The sequence below is a fragment of the Danio rerio genome, chromosome 20 (genome assembly GCF_049306965.1).
Source record: "Danio rerio strain Tuebingen ecotype United States chromosome 20, GRCz12tu, whole genome shotgun sequence".
Classification (NCBI taxonomy): domain Eukaryota; kingdom Metazoa; phylum Chordata; class Actinopteri; order Cypriniformes; family Danionidae; genus Danio; species Danio rerio.
Genome location: NC_133195.1, coordinates 32,064,228 through 32,083,404, shown reverse-complemented (window position 1 = coordinate 32,083,404; position 19,177 = coordinate 32,064,228). Strand labels below are relative to the sequence as shown.

At 35.9% G+C, this 19,177-nt stretch overlaps 1 protein-coding gene across 7 annotated transcripts in view; it reads left to right on the top strand.

Annotated features, from left to right (window-relative positions):
- Positions 1-19,177, top strand: part of ryr3 (ryanodine receptor 3) — a 149,116-nt gene that overhangs the window by 75,585 nt on the left and 54,354 nt on the right. For all 7 annotated transcript variants that reach the window (XR_012395820.1, XR_012395819.1, XR_012395818.1 and 4 more), the window contains 8 exons: positions 2,121-2,940; positions 4,547-4,747; positions 7,499-7,601; positions 8,718-8,852; positions 12,443-12,716; positions 13,334-13,448; positions 15,463-15,595; positions 19,051-19,154. Coding sequence is in view for 4 of the 7 variants with exons in the window: in XM_009294775.5 (XP_009293050.2) it covers positions 2,121-2,940; positions 4,547-4,747; positions 7,499-7,601; positions 8,718-8,852; positions 12,443-12,716; positions 13,334-13,448; positions 15,463-15,595; positions 19,051-19,154 (1,885 nt within the window). In the remaining 3 variants the exon portion in view is untranslated. The remainder of the gene's footprint in view (positions 1-2,120; positions 2,941-4,546; positions 4,748-7,498; positions 7,602-8,717; positions 8,853-12,442; positions 12,717-13,333; positions 13,449-15,462; positions 15,596-19,050; positions 19,155-19,177) is intronic.

Sequence of the window (19,177 nt, the reverse complement as noted above, 5' to 3'; positions counted from 1 at the left end):
TTTCAAAAGGTAAAAAATAAATTTGTACCTAAAAAGTCCATATTAATACCTCAAGAGTACATGTTAGTAACTTAAAAGAACAAAAGTAAACAAAAGTGTTCCTTTTAAATTTTTTAGGTACTAATATCTACTTTTTAGGTACCAATATGAACTCTTTAAGTACAAACATGTACCTTTTGAAAAGGTATCACCCCAGTACCTTTATTTCTGAGAGTGTATGGACTTCATTGAAACTCAGGCTCCATTTACAGTAATTAGTTTTAAAATGCATGAGTTTTGCTAAGGTTAGGCTTTCCGTTCACACTACCCAAATGAATCCCAAAAATGGAGCTTTTGGAAAACGCTACAGAGGCCATTATTGTTTAAAATGCTGCTGCTCTGTGTCAGTGTGTATGGGGGAAAACAAAGACATCTAAAAACGGAGGCCTGGCTGCAGACATTTATCGGATTGGGGCTTTTCCTCAATATTAACTGCACAAAGTTCAGTCTTGCACCTTTGATATAGAAAACAAACTCCAAAGGATACGTTGGGTAAATCTTCAAAGGGAACAGTGTACTTTATAACGTCACCCTGGCTACATTGCTTTACTATCTTAACAATAAAATTTAATTATAATATAATATAAGGAACTGCTATTTTCATTTCGATATTAGCAACCTAAAATGTTGAGGTGTCATGTAGCTACATATTTATATGACATCTTTACTGTATGCATATTTATAACAAAATATCTATAACATATAAATGAAAAAAATATAGATGAAAAACATATAGATGAAAAAAAGAATGAAACATACCCTCTCTTTTGTTGAATATCAGTTTTAATAATAAGCAGTGGCAATCAATAATACAATATGTTTATGTAATATAGGAAATAAAGGCAAGCAATTAGTCAAATGTGCAGAATCAGTGTACATGGTTACATAAATTAATATTTGAACTTATCTTTGCGCTCAGCAAAGATAAGACACGTTACCTGTGAACAAGTAATTGATTCAAAGGACCGAATAGTCATTAGATAGAGACAAGATGAATTAAATGTCACGTTTAGCAACTATAGTAGAATGAGATCCAGCGGTAGATCCTTGATGAACTCTCAGACGTGCGCTACTCTCACCTGGGGTGGTGGGCTCAGACGTCCGTATATGCTGCAGTGTATGCCAGAGTGTGTGTGTTTATGTGATGTGCGTTTTCAGCGGTATAGTGTGGATGGAGATCTTTTTAGAAACGCTAGGTGAAACACCATTGTGGACGTGAATCATTTTTGTTCCAATATGCCATTTTAAAACTAAAACATATTAGTGTAAACAGGGCCTCAAACATTTTAAACTATTTAAAAAAACTGAGACACAAATTAAAACCTAATATATTACAGAATGGCTGAAAGAGAGATTTTGTAAGCATCATACACAACAGATTATTAATGACTAGAGTTTATGTTTAGACAATCTGTTACTTTTTGATTTAGTGGCTAATTTGTATGAATTTGTACAATCTCAGTCATACATTTTAGTATGATTTGCTCATCTTCTAGTGACGGTTCGGTTTAGACCACCGATTAAAAAAAACTTGAATTAGTCTAAACTGACAAAACATAAAATAAATATGTTTCCTCATGAGATCGGGCTGGAACTGTTGGTTAATTGTGATGACTGCAGCATGGGTGATGGTCCCAAGACATATTCGCTTTAAATGGGACAATAAAGCTTACCTTACCTTAGTGTTTTACAATCCTGTTTCTGGAGGCAAACTAACAGTACATATTTTAAATGTCTCTTTATCTGACCCATTTCGCTTCAGGTTTTGAAGTCTTTTCTTATGTTCTGATGAGTTGATTCAGGCGTGTTTGATTAGGGAGAGGTTGAAAATATGTATTGTTGGTGTGCCTTCAGGAACAGGGTTAAGAAACACTGCCTTACCTCACTTTATGTCTTATATTGTTTAAAGGTCTCAACTAGAAAAACATAGTAGAAGAATATAAGCATAATTGTTTCTTGCTAAATCTTATGTAGCCGCAACACTGCTCTTCTTCCCTTTTAAAGTTTTAAAAGGCATTGAAGCTGTGGGATCAACGCTTAAGAATAGAAACTCAACCTGTAACTTTCTGTTTGCACTCTAGGTGTATCGATATCATGGAGCTGTCAGAAAATGAAGATCTCCGGAAGTTCCACTATCATACTTTAAAGCTCTTCTGCTCTCTTTGTGCCCTGGGTAACACCCGCGTCGCTCACAGCCTGTGTAGCCATCTTGGCCAGTCGCAGTTCCTGTACATCATTGATAACCAGTACCTTACCGGTCAGCTTCGTGAAGGATTTTACAACGTGCTCATCAGCATTCACTTGGAGACAGCCAAAGAAGCCCGTCTCATGATGAACAACGAGTTTATAATCCCAGTGACAGACGAGACCAGGAGCATCCGCCTTTTCCCCGATGACTCCAAGCGTCACTCTCTTCCCGGGGTGGGCCTAAGCACCTCACTCACACCTCGCCTCAACTTCACCCCTCCGTGTTTTATCACCACCAAACGTGAGACGCCGCTCTACAGCCCTCAGATCCCTCTGGCGATCATGAAGGAGAAAGCCATAAGCATGCTGACCGAAGCCGTGCAGGGCGGAGGAGCCCATATTCGGGATCCGGTGGGTGGAAGCGTGGAGTATCAGTTTGTGCCCATTCTCAAGCTGATCGGGACCCTGCTGATAATGGGGGCGATGACCAGCGAGGAGGTGAAGACCATCCTGCTCCTCATTGAGCCCATTGTGTTTGGGGACAGTAAGGAGGAGGAGGAGCAGACAGCGGTGGTGGAGCAGGGGGCTGAGAAAGAGGAAGCCACCAGTAATGAAGAGAAGGCTGTGGAGGCCGGAGAAGAGGAGGGCAAAGAGTCCAAGCAGCCCCCCAAAGGGCTTCTGGAGACAAGTTTGCCAGAATCAGTCAAACGGCAGGTGATTGTCTTCTCTTATTCCAGCCCTTAAGACCTGTCGTTTGCATGCTGATTAAGAGTTAAGGTTATTGCACACTGAATCCGAAATTTAGTAATTTAGTCCGTAATTTTTGCACGTTAAAAAATAAATTCGACCTCATGTTGTGTCAATTATATTAACACACTGCCTCCGAAACTTTGTCAAAAAAATTTAACCAGGTTTGTTTTTTTTCCGCTTTTGTGCATCTGAAAAAGCACTTTTTATTATTGTTTTTATTATTTTATTTATGACTTCTATGGCAAATTACTGTAAAAAATACAAAACAAAAGAATTATATTTTAAAAGGTATAAATAGTATCAACCTGAACACATACAACTAGAAAAAACAAACAAATAAACAAACAAAAAACATACCTACAAATAAAAAGGTAAATAATAATGTGTCTTAACAAAAACTTCAATTGTACAATCGGTATCACACAATACGCTCTACACCGTACAAGCGAAAAGCTAAGTGCTGTCATTTGAGCTGCAGATAACTTGCAAACTTGCTTTGAAAAAATGGAATAAAACTATAGTTTAGGTAACTCTCTTGGTATTTCCTGCATTTTGTGTTTTCAGTATTGCTAGTGCTGCGACCTGAAATGTTTGGAGCATCCTCACCTGGGTCCAGTATGCTTGGGCCATTATTACAATTAGCTGCTGAAGGTGAATCAGTGAGACTGTCTTTTTTGGGGAGGATAATTACAAATTTGTAAATTTTTTGGTCAGCCAAAATTTTTTTTTTTTAAATATGCGACCCCCACCAGGGAGCTCGCTGAGGCCCCCTTGTGGACTGAGACCCCCTGTTGGGAACTGCTGTTTTAGGGGACAACTTAATTGTTTTATGTTCTATCCACTAACATTTGTAAAAACTAATAAGTTAACTTAATTCCTTCATGTTGTTCCAACACAAATCAATTTCATGTATTTTTTACAGTGAACCCAATATTTTGAGTGTATGGTTTCTTTTGTGGTGAGAAATGTATTGCTATTGGACATTTTTATGTGCTTAGTCAGAAATGTATTTAATTAAAATTTTTTAATTTATTCAAGGTTTCTTTAACGTTACTAAAACAAAATTGTTTCAAAGTTTATGCACAAGTAAAAGCAAATATAATGACCTGATAATAAATAAAGTTAATGAAATTTTCTCTAGAACAGCATTGTTATTTATAACTAAAAATAAAGTAATTTTTGCCCAACTGCCATTAAAACAATTGTGGAATATTTATGGAAATATATTAAAAACATTTAAATATGACAATAAGCTCATCAAGAATAAATTTTAAACTAAAAAGAAAATGTAACATTTTAATAAATACTTTGTAAACAATACAAAAATAACACTGCTATAAAATGTTTTTCTTTTTTCAACAGAGTGGCATTTGTCTGTAAACATTATTAATCAGGTTAAAGCATGATTAGATGTTTCATGTTAATTTATCCAAGGCTAGTAGGTATGAATTAATATTTGTAACTGTTAAAAAAGCATATGTCAAATTTTCTCAATAAAGGACTTGACTGAGATGTACAGTGCTACAGACATTCAAATTAATTCTTGTTTTACTGTTTGTTTGTTGTGCAGATGTGTGAGCTGCTGCACTATTTCTGTGACTGTGAGCTAAAGCAGCGCATTGAGGCCATCGTGGCCTTCTCAGATGATTTTGTGTCCAAGCTGCAGTTCAATCAGAAGTTCCGCTACAATGAGCTGATGCTGGCCCTCAACATGTCTGCTGCTGTCACTGCCAAGAAGACCAGAGAGTTTCGCTCTCCTCCACAAGAGCAGGTCAGCCGTTGGCATAGACCCACAGCATGACCTTTAACACTATAATGACTAATCATGTCCAGTTTCCTCGGCATGTTTCACTTACAATGTGACTACCTTCACTTTGAAATATACTTTTTGTTTTATTATACAAAACTAATTGAATAATTAGGATGTAGTTGGAAACTATATTATTTTTATACTGTTGTTGCTTTGTTTCTGATATTGTTTTAAGAGTTTACACTTATATAATGCTCAACTATGATAGTAGGTTTGGCATGCTGTCCCGGGAGAGAACCCTGAGCTCGGAGATACAGTAGATGAGCCCAAGGTTTCCACCTGGTCAATGAGCATTAGGAGGGATACGAGATTAGGTGTTTCTTGAGAGCCCCCTTTGTACTTTTGCAACCCAACAAACACTGGGAGAACATGCAAACTCTGCACAGAGAGAGCAGATTGGCTCAATTAGAACTTAAACCTATCACCCTCTTGCTGCAAGACAGCAGCACTAGCCACTGAGCCACCGTGTTGGCCGATCATGAAAAGAGGAGGAGGGAGAAGGGAAGGATAGAGGGGGGTTTTCCAAAAGTAAAGATATGGAATGAAGTTTAGGCAGGATATTTATAGTAGTTTTAGAATGATCTGATAGGCTAGCTAATGATTAGCGATAAAAAATTAGCTGTAGTCGATCATATCACATGCTTCTCTCGAAATTAGTTTGTGAAACTTCACCTAAGTGAAGTTTCATAAACTAATTTCGAGAGGAACAAGTCGTATGATTGAGCACGACTGGCCACTCATCCGTAATCAGTAATAATCCAATCAGAGTGATCTTAGTTTTCCATAAATGGATAATTTTTCTCCTACAGCTCTATCTTCGTTCTAGAAGAATCCCCCCTTCCACCCCAACTCCTCCTTTCCCCCTTCTTCTAAAGGGGAAGCTCTCGAGACCCTCCTGATCTCGGATCTCCTGATATGCTTATCGACCGGGCGGGAGCCCTGGGCTCAAATATCTCCGAGCTCAGGGTTCTCTCCCGGGACAGCATACCAAACCTGCTTAAATGCCAAGCGTATCTAAGTGAGAAGTCTTGGAATATGCAGTTGGCGTATCTTTTAGACTACAAGTTAAATTTTTGAAACATCTGAATTGTGCTGTCACATATTCCAAAGTGGCATTCAGTATACAGTATAAAGTGAGAGAGATTTCATTTTCCCATACAGTGGCAGATTATGTTTCGCTTTCATAAAATGAGTTTATTCTATCTCTTTGTTGACCTCGGAAATCTATGTCACGGCAAGCTGCAGGTATGGTTGTGAACAAATGCAGGAATCCAAATCACAAATGAAAAGGACAGCCATTTTATTGTAATATCTTTTTTAAAACATCTCACAAATAAATTAAAATGGACTAACATGTATTGTATACATTTATATATGCTTTTTGTGTGTCAGAGAAGCTAAAAATATGCCTTCCATAATATTCTGTGTCCAGTGTAGCGCGAGAAACTGAGCACAGATGCAGAGCTGACGGATCCAGAGCGGATCAAATAAATGAACAAGTTTATCCATAACTGAGAGAGCTTTATTTGTTGTGCGAGCGAGTTTATTGCTGATGAGTGTATTTACAGTATGATACAACAAATCAGTAGAGATCGATAGGAATCGGGCTCCCGTGTTCTAAACACCCAGAATGCATTGAGCTGTAACGACACATTCCCATACTCTTTTGTGAACATGGCTATAATTCGTGTACAGTACGTTTGTACTGATACTTTTTATTCCCTTTTCACTTCTTAAAACTGCTGAGTTAAAATATTTCATTTGCAAAGTGTAGGAAAATGCAATCTAAAATTCATGTTTAGAATGATTGCAAACATTTGGTTTAATTAGGGCTTTCAGAAGCACGTTACATTATTTCTCAATAAAACTTTAAAATATGACTTAAATATGTAAATACTTCTTGACCGAACATATTTCCAATCCCAGGCATTTTTTCTCTCAAAATCAAAAAAGATATCAAAATATTATTGAGTGATAATTATGTAATGGGCTTTTTTTTTTGGTCAAATACAGTAAAGTTTATTTAAATCCTTAATTTGCAAGATCTGATGCAAAGGCGCAAGTCTAAAAAATATGTCAGCTGCATATTTACAGTAGGTAAAGTTTCACAATCTAATTTCGAGGAAAACATGTGATATAATCGACTACAGCTAATCCGTATCCCTAAGCCTTAAATATCCTGCCTAAACTTCATTCCATATCTTCGTTTTTGGAAACAGATATTTAGTTTTTATTTAAATATTTACAGCATTAGAGTACTATAAAATTCCACTTCAAGCTCTTTGACTTTATCGTCTTTTGATTTGTGTTTAGCACAGCTCTAAAGCTGATTTTTTAAAAATGATTCATGTTTGCTTTGTTTTAATTGAACTTTTGTTTCAGTCCCTGAGTCAATGCATCTTCTGCACCCACTCCATTATTCTCAGAGCCACTGATTAGGACTGTTTGGCAGATTCGCTCACCCTGCTTTAAATGCACACCACATCTACTAACTGAGAAAAAGCTCTTGTGTCTGTATGAGGCCATTATAAGCTCATGTTGTCTCTGTCACCATGGCAACAGAAATGTTTCATGCAGAAATTATTACTACAATCTTACATAACTTTTGTGAAAGGTGGAGCTTGGGAAATGAATATTTTTATTATCGGATTACTTTCTAGTTGTGATAAAATGATGCTTTTATCTGAAGCGACATTTGATTTGTGATTGCAGATAAACATGCTGTTGAATTTCAGTGCTGGTGATGATTGCACCTGCCCTGAGGAGCTGCAGGAGGAACTTCAGACCTTCCATAATGACCTTCGACTACACTGTGGTACACAATCATTATTCGCTTATTCCGTTCTCTTCCTCCATGTTCCTCTAATATTTCTCTCTACATAAATGTACTACTTATCAAATAATTAAAAAAAGTCAAATGAATTTAAAATGATTGATTTGTATTTCTACTTAGTTCACTTATATCACAGATATAGCTGCAACTATGATCATTTACATAATTTAGAGTTTATTCTGTTATTTCTTTGATTAATCATATAATTATTCAAATACAATTAGTCATCGAATTTTTTTTAATCTTTAAGATTTTAAATGTTTAATACAATTGTATGAATTTAAATGCATTATTACCTAATACTACTACCTAATTTTATGATTACTGACAATTAATTTGAATTCATCTTTCAATTATTTTATATACTTTACATAAAAATGCGTCATCTTTAATACTGATAAATCTGTTGATTATTAATTCAAATTATTGTTTCATCAGCTTAAGATTCAAAAATGATTAAATAAAACATAGTTCCTTTATGCCCTATCTTGCTACAACTAATATATTTTTATAATATTTTTTATTAATACAATATACAATAAGTCAATGTGGTTACTAACATGAAAAAAGTTTATTATAGAATTTATTACAGTATTTATTCCTTTTTGTTAATGTTAGTTAATGAAAATAAATTAGTTCTTTGTTAGTACTTTATTTACAGTGCATTAACTAATGCTACCAAACACAATTTTGGATTTTAATAATGCATTAGTAAATGAGTCAAATCTATGATTAATAAATGCTGTACAAGTAATGTTCATAATTAGTTCATGTTAGAAAATGCATTAACTAATGAAACCTTATTGAAAAGTGGGGCCGATTGTATATTTTATAATATTGTGCTGTGTCTCAAATAAAATGTCAAGTACATGTAAATGCTGCTTCAAAAAGTAGAATAAAAAAAGACAACAATTTTTAAAATCTAATTCAATAGCACATCTTTTTTTTTTTTTTTTTTTTTTTACAACTGAGGAAATTGCTTTTTAAACACACTATTCATTTAATAAAAAATGTGCACAACTCCAATGTAGTTAAATATCAGTTGCGGCAGAAGTAATGACATACAGATAAAGTTGAAATGTTTGTGTCTATATGCAGGCATCCCTATGGAAGAGGAGGAGGAGGAGCAGGACACTTCTCTGAAAGGACGTCTGATGGCCATCATATACAAGATTAAAGGTCGTCCTCAAAAAACCGAGGAAGAACCAACGAAACAAGAACAAGCTACTCCTAGTAAGGAGCTTCTTTTATTTTAAACTGCATTTTTTTTCATATATGACTGAAATTGTGCATTTTGTAAGATAAATTAAGTCTGAGCATTCTAATCTCAAGCTATACAAATATTTAAAAAAGCAACATATTAGACAAAATATTGAAATTCATTCATTTTCTTTTCGTCGTAGTCCTTTTATTAATCTGGGGTCGCCACAGCGGAATGAACCGCCAACTTATCCAGCACGTTTTTACGCAGTGGATGCCCTTCCACTTCCACTATATAATTTATAACCCTAACCCATCTGGGATAATATTGAAATTCAGCATTAGTTATTTAATAATCCCTTTAAATGGTGTTGACATGCAATGGAATATACGGCGCTGATTGAAAGTATTCGAACCTCTAACAGAATCTGTAAAACTGCTAATTATTTTATTAAAATAGGAGAGATAAGTTTTTTTAATTTAGTACAATGCTGAGGTAAGATATTTTACATAAACAAGATTGACATATAGTTTACAAGGCAAATTTTTATTTTAAAACAACCCCCTGCAAAAGGTTGTGGTTTTTGTGTGTGTCCTTTGTATGCTCTGAATAGTTAAACTGCCTGCTGTTCTTCAGGAAAATTCTCTCTTTCACAGAAGCCTTTCCAGCAATGGCTGTAAGATTTTGATATCCACTGTTACATACTGACGACTAATGAGGGACTTAAACACAACTAAAGAGTAAAAAAAAAGGTCCAAATCATCACTGGTGCTACAAAAGAAAGCATGATGCATCAAGAGCTGGGGCAGGGGGTAAATATTTTTCAACAGAATGATGTTTCTAGTTTTGTTAAAATAATAATTAATTTGTTGACATTTAGTACTGCACTTTAGAAAAATTTTACTTGCATATTTCTCGAAAGACAAATTAAATACAATTTACCTTGATCTTTAAATCACAAAAGTTTTCAATCTTCTCTTAATGCATCATGTTTCCTTTTGGAGCATCAGAGAGAATTTGGACATTGTATAATAGTTGTATTTGGATTATTTTTTTATGTCTTTGAACTATAAACATCTTTTATATCAAATATTTTACTCAGGACAGTACTAAATAAAAAATAACATGCAATTTTTATGATATCTTTTTTTTGTTTTCAAAATTATTCACATTTTCCGCAATTCTGCAAGTAGTTCACAAACCTTCATACACCACTCTACGTTTAAAATTAGACTATCAAGAAATACAGTTCTTTTACTCATACAATTGTCTTACTCATCCGACGCTTGTTTTATTTTATAGTTTTGTGTCTGAATGAAAAAACATGAATAGACAAAAAAAAAAAAAAAAAACATTTATTAGCCTCTAAAATGAAATGAAGTAAGTACTAGGCTGCAAATCAGCATTAAACGGTATTAAGTTGGCAGGAATATTAAATCATCTTCCCAGCAATGGGTGGACAGGTACATATTAAAATGGATGTAATTTGCAGATGTTGGATAAAAAGCGCCAGTGCTGCACTCTCTCTTGATGAGACGAGTATGTGATTAGAGCAGCTATTCTGAGAACAGCATACGGGGGCAAAATGTGAATAGAAAATATTAATAGACGTATCAAAATGCACTAATGGACCTAACATATTAGGCATGACCGGAGCAGAGGCCTGAAATCTCGTTTACATGAAGTAACATTTTTATTTATTATTAACGAGAGCTCCTTTTCAGCCCTTTCTGATTCATCCATTAGTACAACAAACCACAGTATATGTTTTATAAACAAATAAGGGAAAATGCAAACCAAATGGGTTTTATCTTGTCCACCTTTTTCTGCTCATGGCTTTTGTGGTAAAAATTATGTATTGCAAATTTAGTGTTGCGAACATCCATTCAAAAGATCTGAAAAAAATGATTTATGATTGTTGGGAAAGTTACTTAAACACACTAAATACTAACTGTCTAAAATGTAACTTAATTACTCAATAAGTAATTTAATTGCTTGACTCAATGCTACTTTAAAATCCATATAAACCTCAGCACAGAGTGCTTAAACATCAAGAAAACAGCATTTGTATCTGTATTCTTAAACTGCTTACTGATGTCATTGACCGTTAATGTAGAGTTAATGCTTAACAAATGATGAATTAACTATTTTCAAATGCTTAATAAGTGATTCATAGTGTGCAGTTATTATAAAGTTTACACACTTATGAGGATGCACTATAAATAATTAATATCCATATTGAAATGGAGACGTACATTTGGCTTTGTGCTTTATTTACATTAACATTACATAATTTTTCCTGTACTGAACAAAAATCACAATACTAAAAAAATGCATTGTGACCACAGCTCTTCTATAGCCAGAGCTCTTCTGAGTTTACTGCGTTTTGTTACTTCAGATTATTTTCTCTTCGTATTCCCTACAGAACTGTAAAATTCATTATGCAGTGGGTGACACTTTAAAATGACCATTACCTTTATGCCTTGTACCGCCACCACTCTATTATACAGTATGTTCATAATATTGTTGTGGAAAGACTTTTTTTGAGATTTTGTGGTTATTTATGGTTTGCTGAAAGTAATTTGTCAAATCGAATAAGTTGCATTTTAGTATTCAATGACTTAACTGCAAGGAAAACAATGCCACCTCATTGTTACCCTGGTTTTTAAAACATTTCCCTGACTGTTTACAGTTTAAAGCAGGGGTCACCAATCTCGGTTCTGGAGGGCTGGTGTCCCTCTAGGGTTTAGCTCCAACTTGTCTCAACACACCTGCCTGAATGTTTTAAGTATACCTAAGACCTTAATTAGCTTGATCAGGTGTGTTTGATTAGGGTTGGAGGTCAAATCTGCAGGACATCGGCCCTTCAGGAATAAGTTTGGTGACCATTGGTTTAAAGGAACACTCGACATTATTGGAAATATGCTGATTTTTCAAACTCCCCTATAGACCATTTTGAGGGATGTAAACAATAACAATGGTCCTAATGTATTTCCTGTTTTACATTTTAAATTTCCATAGCTTTTGAGAAATCCAAAAAGTTTCACATATTGATAAATAACATTATGATAGAAATGGAAATGTTCATGGGCCAATGACATCAACACATTGAAATGGTTTATAGTTAAACAGTTGAGTTTGAACATTCTTGAATCCATTCAACCGATCTTTGGGTCTGGCAGGAGCACTTTTAGCTTAGCTTAGTATAAATCATTGAATCGGATTAGACCATTAGCATCTCGCTTATTAATTTAAATATTTTTTCTGTTTACAACTTGTACTAAGACAAACAGAAAATAGAAAGTTGCTATTTTCTTGGTCGATATGAACTATATTCTCATTCTGGCATAATTATGAAGGGACTTTGCTGTAATACCGTGGCTTCAGCAGATGCAATGGTTTTATGCAGTGCCTGAAAGTAGTCCCCAGCTTGGTAACTAGGTAACATATGGAACATAAGATATTATGGCAAAATATTAATGGTAAAAATGTTTAAAGGTGAAAGTTAGCCTATTTCCAAAAAAAAAGCAGAGTGTTCCTTTAACAGAGGTTACACTAATAACTAATGCAAAGCATCGGCATACAATAAGGTGAATATTAAGCCTGTTTTTGTATCCTCCAGCCAACCTGAAGGAGCTGATATCTCAGACTATGGTCAGCTGGGCTCAGGAGTACAAGATCCAAGACCCGGAACTGGTGCGCAGCATGTTCAGCCTGTTGAGGAGACAGTATGATGGCATTGGGGAGCTGCTCAGAGCCTTGAGGAAGAGCTACACCATCAGTGACAAGTCTGTAGGAGATGCCATCAACCTGCTGGCCTCACTGGGTCAGATCCGCTCCCTGCTCAGTGTCCGCATGGGAGAAGAGGAGGGCCAGCTCATGATCGATGGCTTGGGGTAATTCTTACCGACTTTAAAGGGATTGTTCACCCCAAAATTCACATTTACTCGCCATTTACCCACTCTCAAGTGGTTTCAAACCTTTTTTTTATGTTCAACAGAAATGTAGATATTTTAAAAAATGTTGAAAACTGGTAGTCACTGACATTCATAGTAGGAAAAAATACAGTGGAAGTCTATCTGTTTCCAATATCCTACAGAATATTATATTTTATGTTCTAGATTAAGATTAATACTTGTTAGGAACAATGCTTGGAGGATAAGTAAATGATGATAGAATTTCATTCTCTGTTTTTAAAGTATTTTTAATTAGTTTTTATTTAATTTGAACAAATTATCATTATTGGACATTTACTTTAGTTGGCCTGTTTTTTATGTTTATATCAACTATGCCATCAGCTCTCATTTAAAATACATAACATATATACTTAATTTTTTTAAAAACACTAATAATTTAATAACAATGTAAAATGTAATTTGCTAATCTTAAAACTAATATCCTTTTTTAATACTTAAAAAAAGACAAATAATCACTTGCTGTGCAATAAGATAAATTAATCTTTATTTTTGCACAGCTATATTCAACTAAGTGTTTCTCTTTTTGTTGTATGCAGGGACATCATGAACAACAAAGTGTTTTACCAGCATCCAAATCTGATGCGTGTGCTTGGCATGCATGAGACCGTAATGGAGGTCATGGTCAATGTGCTGGGAGGAGACAAAAATAAGGTACTTTCTTGAGCCCTATTGACTCAAAGGGTGCTTTTTCTGAAATAAATTGCTCTGACACAGTTTATTCAGTGTTATTTGTTATGCTCTGATTAGAGCTTTGATTAGCATTTTGCTTTTAATAATAAAAAAATGTATAATAATTAATTAAAAATCTTGTTCTACATTCTGGCCAATGATTATTTTGATCAATGAATGGCAGTCTAAAAAGTCGCTAAGTTGACAGCACTGACCGTCGATGTCTTTGGTTGTAGCGCTCACACCTCACGCATGTGCAGTATGGACGGAATGTTCCATTATTCATGGGGGCCCCTGGTTTGGAAAAGAAGTAATAACATTAACATCTTAACAATTATATGCAGATTTTACAACATATAATAGAAAATATATAAAAGAGCTAGATCATTAATACAGGCTTTAGGCATTGGTTGGGGCCCCCTAATTCCGCAGGGCTGCTTACCTTGCTAATTGGTTAAGTCCGCCCCTATATATATATATATATATATATATATATATATATATATATATATATATATATATATATATATATATATATATATAAATATAGTATCCATTATATTTATATTTTGTGCAAAATAGGTTAAATGATCAAAAATGTTCTATGACCAAAAAACAACTGCTTGTTCACCATTCATTCATTCATTCATTCATTCATTCATTTATTTTCCTTCGGCTTAGTCCCTGTATTCATCAGCCATAGCGGAATATCCAGCATATGTTTTACATAGCAGATGCCGTTTCAGCTGCAACCCAGTACTGGGATACCTTGTTCACCATATCAAAGTGAAATTTTAAATGACTAAATTAAAAATGTTGAAAAATATACAGACTACACCCTTTTTTGAAAGCTCAGTTAAAAGGAGGACCATGCAATATTTATGCATACTTGAAGCATCAAACCTTTGTTTAATGTCTGGTATAATGTTCCAGCTTGAATAATGAACTTAATTAACCATCAAATTATTTATTAAGCTGTGGAATGCAAGGTATGAAAAAAACATGCATTCAATTTTATTTTAGTTGGGATATGTATTTTTATTATTAGTTTATTAAGTTAGTTTGATTCTTGATGTTTTAATGTTTCAGAATAAGTTTTTAAATTTCTCTGTAAAGTTCAAAGAAAATGCTAAAACATATATTTGGGGGAAAAAAGAACAAAAAAGTAATAAATGTTAGAACTATGTTAGGACTAAATGCTAACACACATCTGTCTGAACATAATCATTTTACATTTACATCTCCCTTTAAGTACCTTGGACTGTTTAAATCATGACGATGAGTTGCAACTCACTACTTACAGTACCCAATTTCTTCTGTCTATTTTATGAAATGATAAATAAGGCCATCAACTTTACATATCATTTTTTACGATCCTAATAAGATCCCATGACTCAGCTGGAGACACATGCATCCAAGCCAAACCCTCAGCCAGACCTTCATAAACTAAACACGATATCTAGAGGAATAGCACATGTGCGGGCACAGTACCTACAGTGCCCCATGTCTAACAGCTTAATACCTCCTTATACCCCAGGGGTGGCAATAGGGCGAAAGCTCAGACAAGAAGAGGAGAAATGGGTCGCTTCTCATGCCAGTCCTTTTTGGGGTTTGTCAGGAGTCTAGAATGTGAATTAATACCTCTGACTATGCCACATATGACGTTGTCACAGTAGCTCTCATTTCTGTTTGGCAGCTTGATTAAAGAGGCCTCACGCAAAGCGAGGTGCTTCTAGACATTTAGAGTGACTACATTCCCAGCTCACATGAAGCACAAAACATATTTGCTTGTATTCATACTCGAGTGTCTCAAATTTCCGTCTGCTTGAAGCGACCGTCTGGAGGTTTCTGTCGATATCTCGAGTATGTTACATTACACGCGTTTAGCCAGCGCGTGAGAACACACATGTAGAAAAGATGAAAGATTAATTTAAAGTGTGAAGGAAATGATCTCCGTCTGCGGAGAAGTGAAACGATTGCTGTTTTTAACCCTCAGGAGATTGCCTTCCCCAAAGTGGTGGCCAGCTGCTGTCGCTTCCTCTGCTACTTTTGTCGCATCAGCCGTCAGAACCAGAAGTCTATGTTTGACCACCTGAGCTACCTCCTGGAGAACAGCAGCGTGGGGCTCGGTAAACACACGCACACAGGCACACACACTTCTTCAGGTTTGCAGGTCAGGGAAGGATGAATCACAGTATCTGTGTTGCCATGTCCACCTATTAAATTCCACAGTGAAATTAAATAATCTAAAATTATATTGCAATTAAAATTCATTTATTTATTCATTTTCCTTCGGGTTAGTTCCTTTATTTATCAGGGGTTGCCACAGCGGAATGAACCGCCAACTTTTACAACATATGTTTTACACAGTGGATGCCCTTCCAGCTGCACCCCAGTACTGGGAAACATCCATACACACTCATTCACACACATACACTATGCCCAATTTAGCTTATTCAATTCGTCTATAGAGCATGTCTTTGGAATGTGGGGTAAACCAGAGGAAACCCTTACCAACACGGGGAGAACATGCAAACTACACACAGAAATGCCAACTGACCCAGCAGGGACTTAAACCAGCGACTTTCTTGTAGTGAGGCAATAGTACTAACCACTGAGCCAACATGTCGCCCTGCTAATAAAATTATTATTTTTATTTTATCATTTTTGATTAATACCAATATGTTAGTCTTAAAGACACTTGATAACAATGATATCACACAGCGCTTGAAAATAGTCCCCAGTTAACTATTATTGTCCCTATAGGTAACTAGGTAACTATTTAGCAGAGCTGTATACCATTATGCCTCTTAACGTCTTGATTATTAATTCCTTGATTATTATTATTAATTATTTGATTAATGCACCAGAATGAAAGTGGAGTTTCTATACATATCAAAATTGCAACTTTTCATTTTACATTAGTACACAATGTAGCTACAGAAGAGTCACAATTTAAATAGATAAATTACCAAAACTCTTTTTTAGATGCTAATGGTCTGATTCAATTTAATGATTTATGCTAAGCTAAGCTAAAAGTGATCCCAGACCCAGATATCAGCTGAATGGATTAAAAATGGTAAAACTCACCTGTTTAACTCATGTGAGGTTGTAAAATGAGCCTTTTTGCTAAATGTAGAGTGTTCCTTTAAGATTATCTGTAAGCTATAGTAGTGTAATGTAATTTAATGTGTATTATATAGTGCATTTATTGTGTATGGCCATACACCCAAAGTGCTTCACAACAGGCCCGTGCAGAGACTGTCCAAAGGGCATGTGCAGGATAAATTTTTTGAAGGGCGGGGGTGGGGTGGGGGGGTTGTTGTTGCCGTGCGCGTACTCAAGAACGGTGTTGTCACGCGTGTTCTGATTAGCGGTGTTGTCGCGCGCCTACTGAAGGGCGTTAGGTGTCGCGGGGCCACTTTTGATCATTTTGGTAGGGCACTTTCTATCCAAGATTAGAAAGGGCATGTGCACTGCACAGGTTGAGCCCTATGTGTGCACGTGCCTGCTTCACAATCATCAAGTGGGTCTCTCCACTTGGACGATGCAACGGCAGCCCTAGGATTAAGGCGCCAGTGCACTCACCCCACACCAGCTATTGGTGGAGTGGTGAGACAGTGATAGAGCCAATTTGGTGGAGGGAGATGATTGGGAGGTCATGATGGGTAAGGTCCAATGGAGAGAATTTGGCCAGGACACCAGGGTTACACTCCTACTCTTTATGAGAAGAGCCATGGGATTTTTAATGAGCACAGAGAGTCAGGACCTTGGTTTAACATCTCATCCGAAAGACGGTGCTCACTAAAAATATAGTGTCCCCTTACTATACAGGGACATCAGGACCCACACAGACCACAGTTTGAGCACCCCCTGCTGGCCTCACTAGCAACACTTCCAACAGCAACTTAGTTTTCCCATGTGGTATCCTATCCAAGTATTTACCAAAAAAACAGCTCTGCTTAGCTTCAGTGAGTAACCGGTCATGGACTGCTGGGTGATATGGCTGTGGCGTCAATATTAATTGATGATTTTTTTATGACATCATTGTGCATTTCTGCCTCTCATCACATCTTCTAAAAAATCAAATTCACTTTAGTATCAGAAATTTCTCAACCCTTACAAGATGTGCATGAAACCGGTCACTCACAGTACACTTACAGTACATGTAACCGAGCAGAAACACAGAGAATTAGCCTAAACGCATGAATATAATAAGAAATTAATAACCATTAGAAGACATAGTTTTCGGTAACACTTTATTTTGATGGTTCATTTGAATATTAGTACATCGTCTGCTTAATTTCTGTTGATACTGCTCCTGTAACAGACATTTAACTGACTAAGAAACTTTGCAAGTACATGTCAACTTACACTAACCACAACCTTATCCCCAACCTAACAGTTTACTTACAGTATCATCTAATGAGAATTAGTTGGTATGTAGATGCAATGTTACTTAAATTCAACAAACGGACCATCAAAATAAAGTGTGACCCAGTTGTCTGCTTTTTCATTATTATTTGTAACAGTGCAGGAAGGAACCCCCAAAAACAAGAACCCACTGAGCATATCATTACTCATCTGGAAACACTGGTATCTAACAGTGGCTTGGAAAAAAAAATCTTAATTGAATAGCATTGAAAATAGCTTGGGCTTTTTATCACATTCTTTACTGTTTTTGGTCATCTTTGTTGTATTTTTTGGATCTTTTGCTGTCTTCGGCTATACTTCCCCTTCAATTATAATTTTAAGTAACTGTAATGCAGTCCTGGAAACAGCTGATCAATGCATTTCCTCAAAAATAATTGGACACCACAGAATCTTCATCGCCTAATCACAATAAAGCATTAAACAGCCTCCTATAATACAAGCTACAATAAATCATGTAAATGTGCCAATTCTCCTTGATCCATAAACACCTTTCTTTAAAACAAATCTGTTTCTTATGTTGGTGCCGCAAGTCATTTATTGGTGGCTTGTTGTGTGAGATCAGGTTGATTGCTTTTTGAGCAGGATCTGGCAACATCGCACAGTGCACCGTTTTGACTGTGAATAATAGCTTGTGCAGCTGAGAGCACCTGACTCTGCAGGAGTCGTTTCCTATAACAGCACATTAATGAGCAGCTGAGAGCCCACTCGCCCCTTTATAGTCCATATCACCTCCAGATCAATGACACAACGGATCAGATCAGATGAAGATCGGGCCACAGGCTTCAAACTAGAGTGTGGAACATTCACAGACGTGCAGTTTTATGCTGGCATATCTTCATGCTGTATTTATAGTGTTGTGTAGTAGCTGCAGTTTTAGTCATCACATTTATTTTCAGTATTGCAAGCTCGCTGATTGGCTAGCACTAGTTTGTTATCAGATATGCTAAAAGAATAATAAAAGAATGCATTATCTATACTTTATAAACTGAACCTATGAGTGTTTGATTAAGATATTATATCAGACAAAAGGAAAACGACTCTAGCCCTGGCAAAATATGTAAAGACTGCCATCTGCTGGTTGCTGCTTCCTCATTGCAAATGTGCTGTCCTTCCTGACCATAAGTAAATAATCTTGATTTTCTTTCTCTAGCATGTCCAGAAATGAGAGGCTCTACACCGTTAGATGTGGCTGCGTCCTCTGTGATGGACAACAACAGTTTGGCTCTGGCACTAGAGGAACCTGATCTTGAGAAGGTAACACTTACTATACAGTTGCA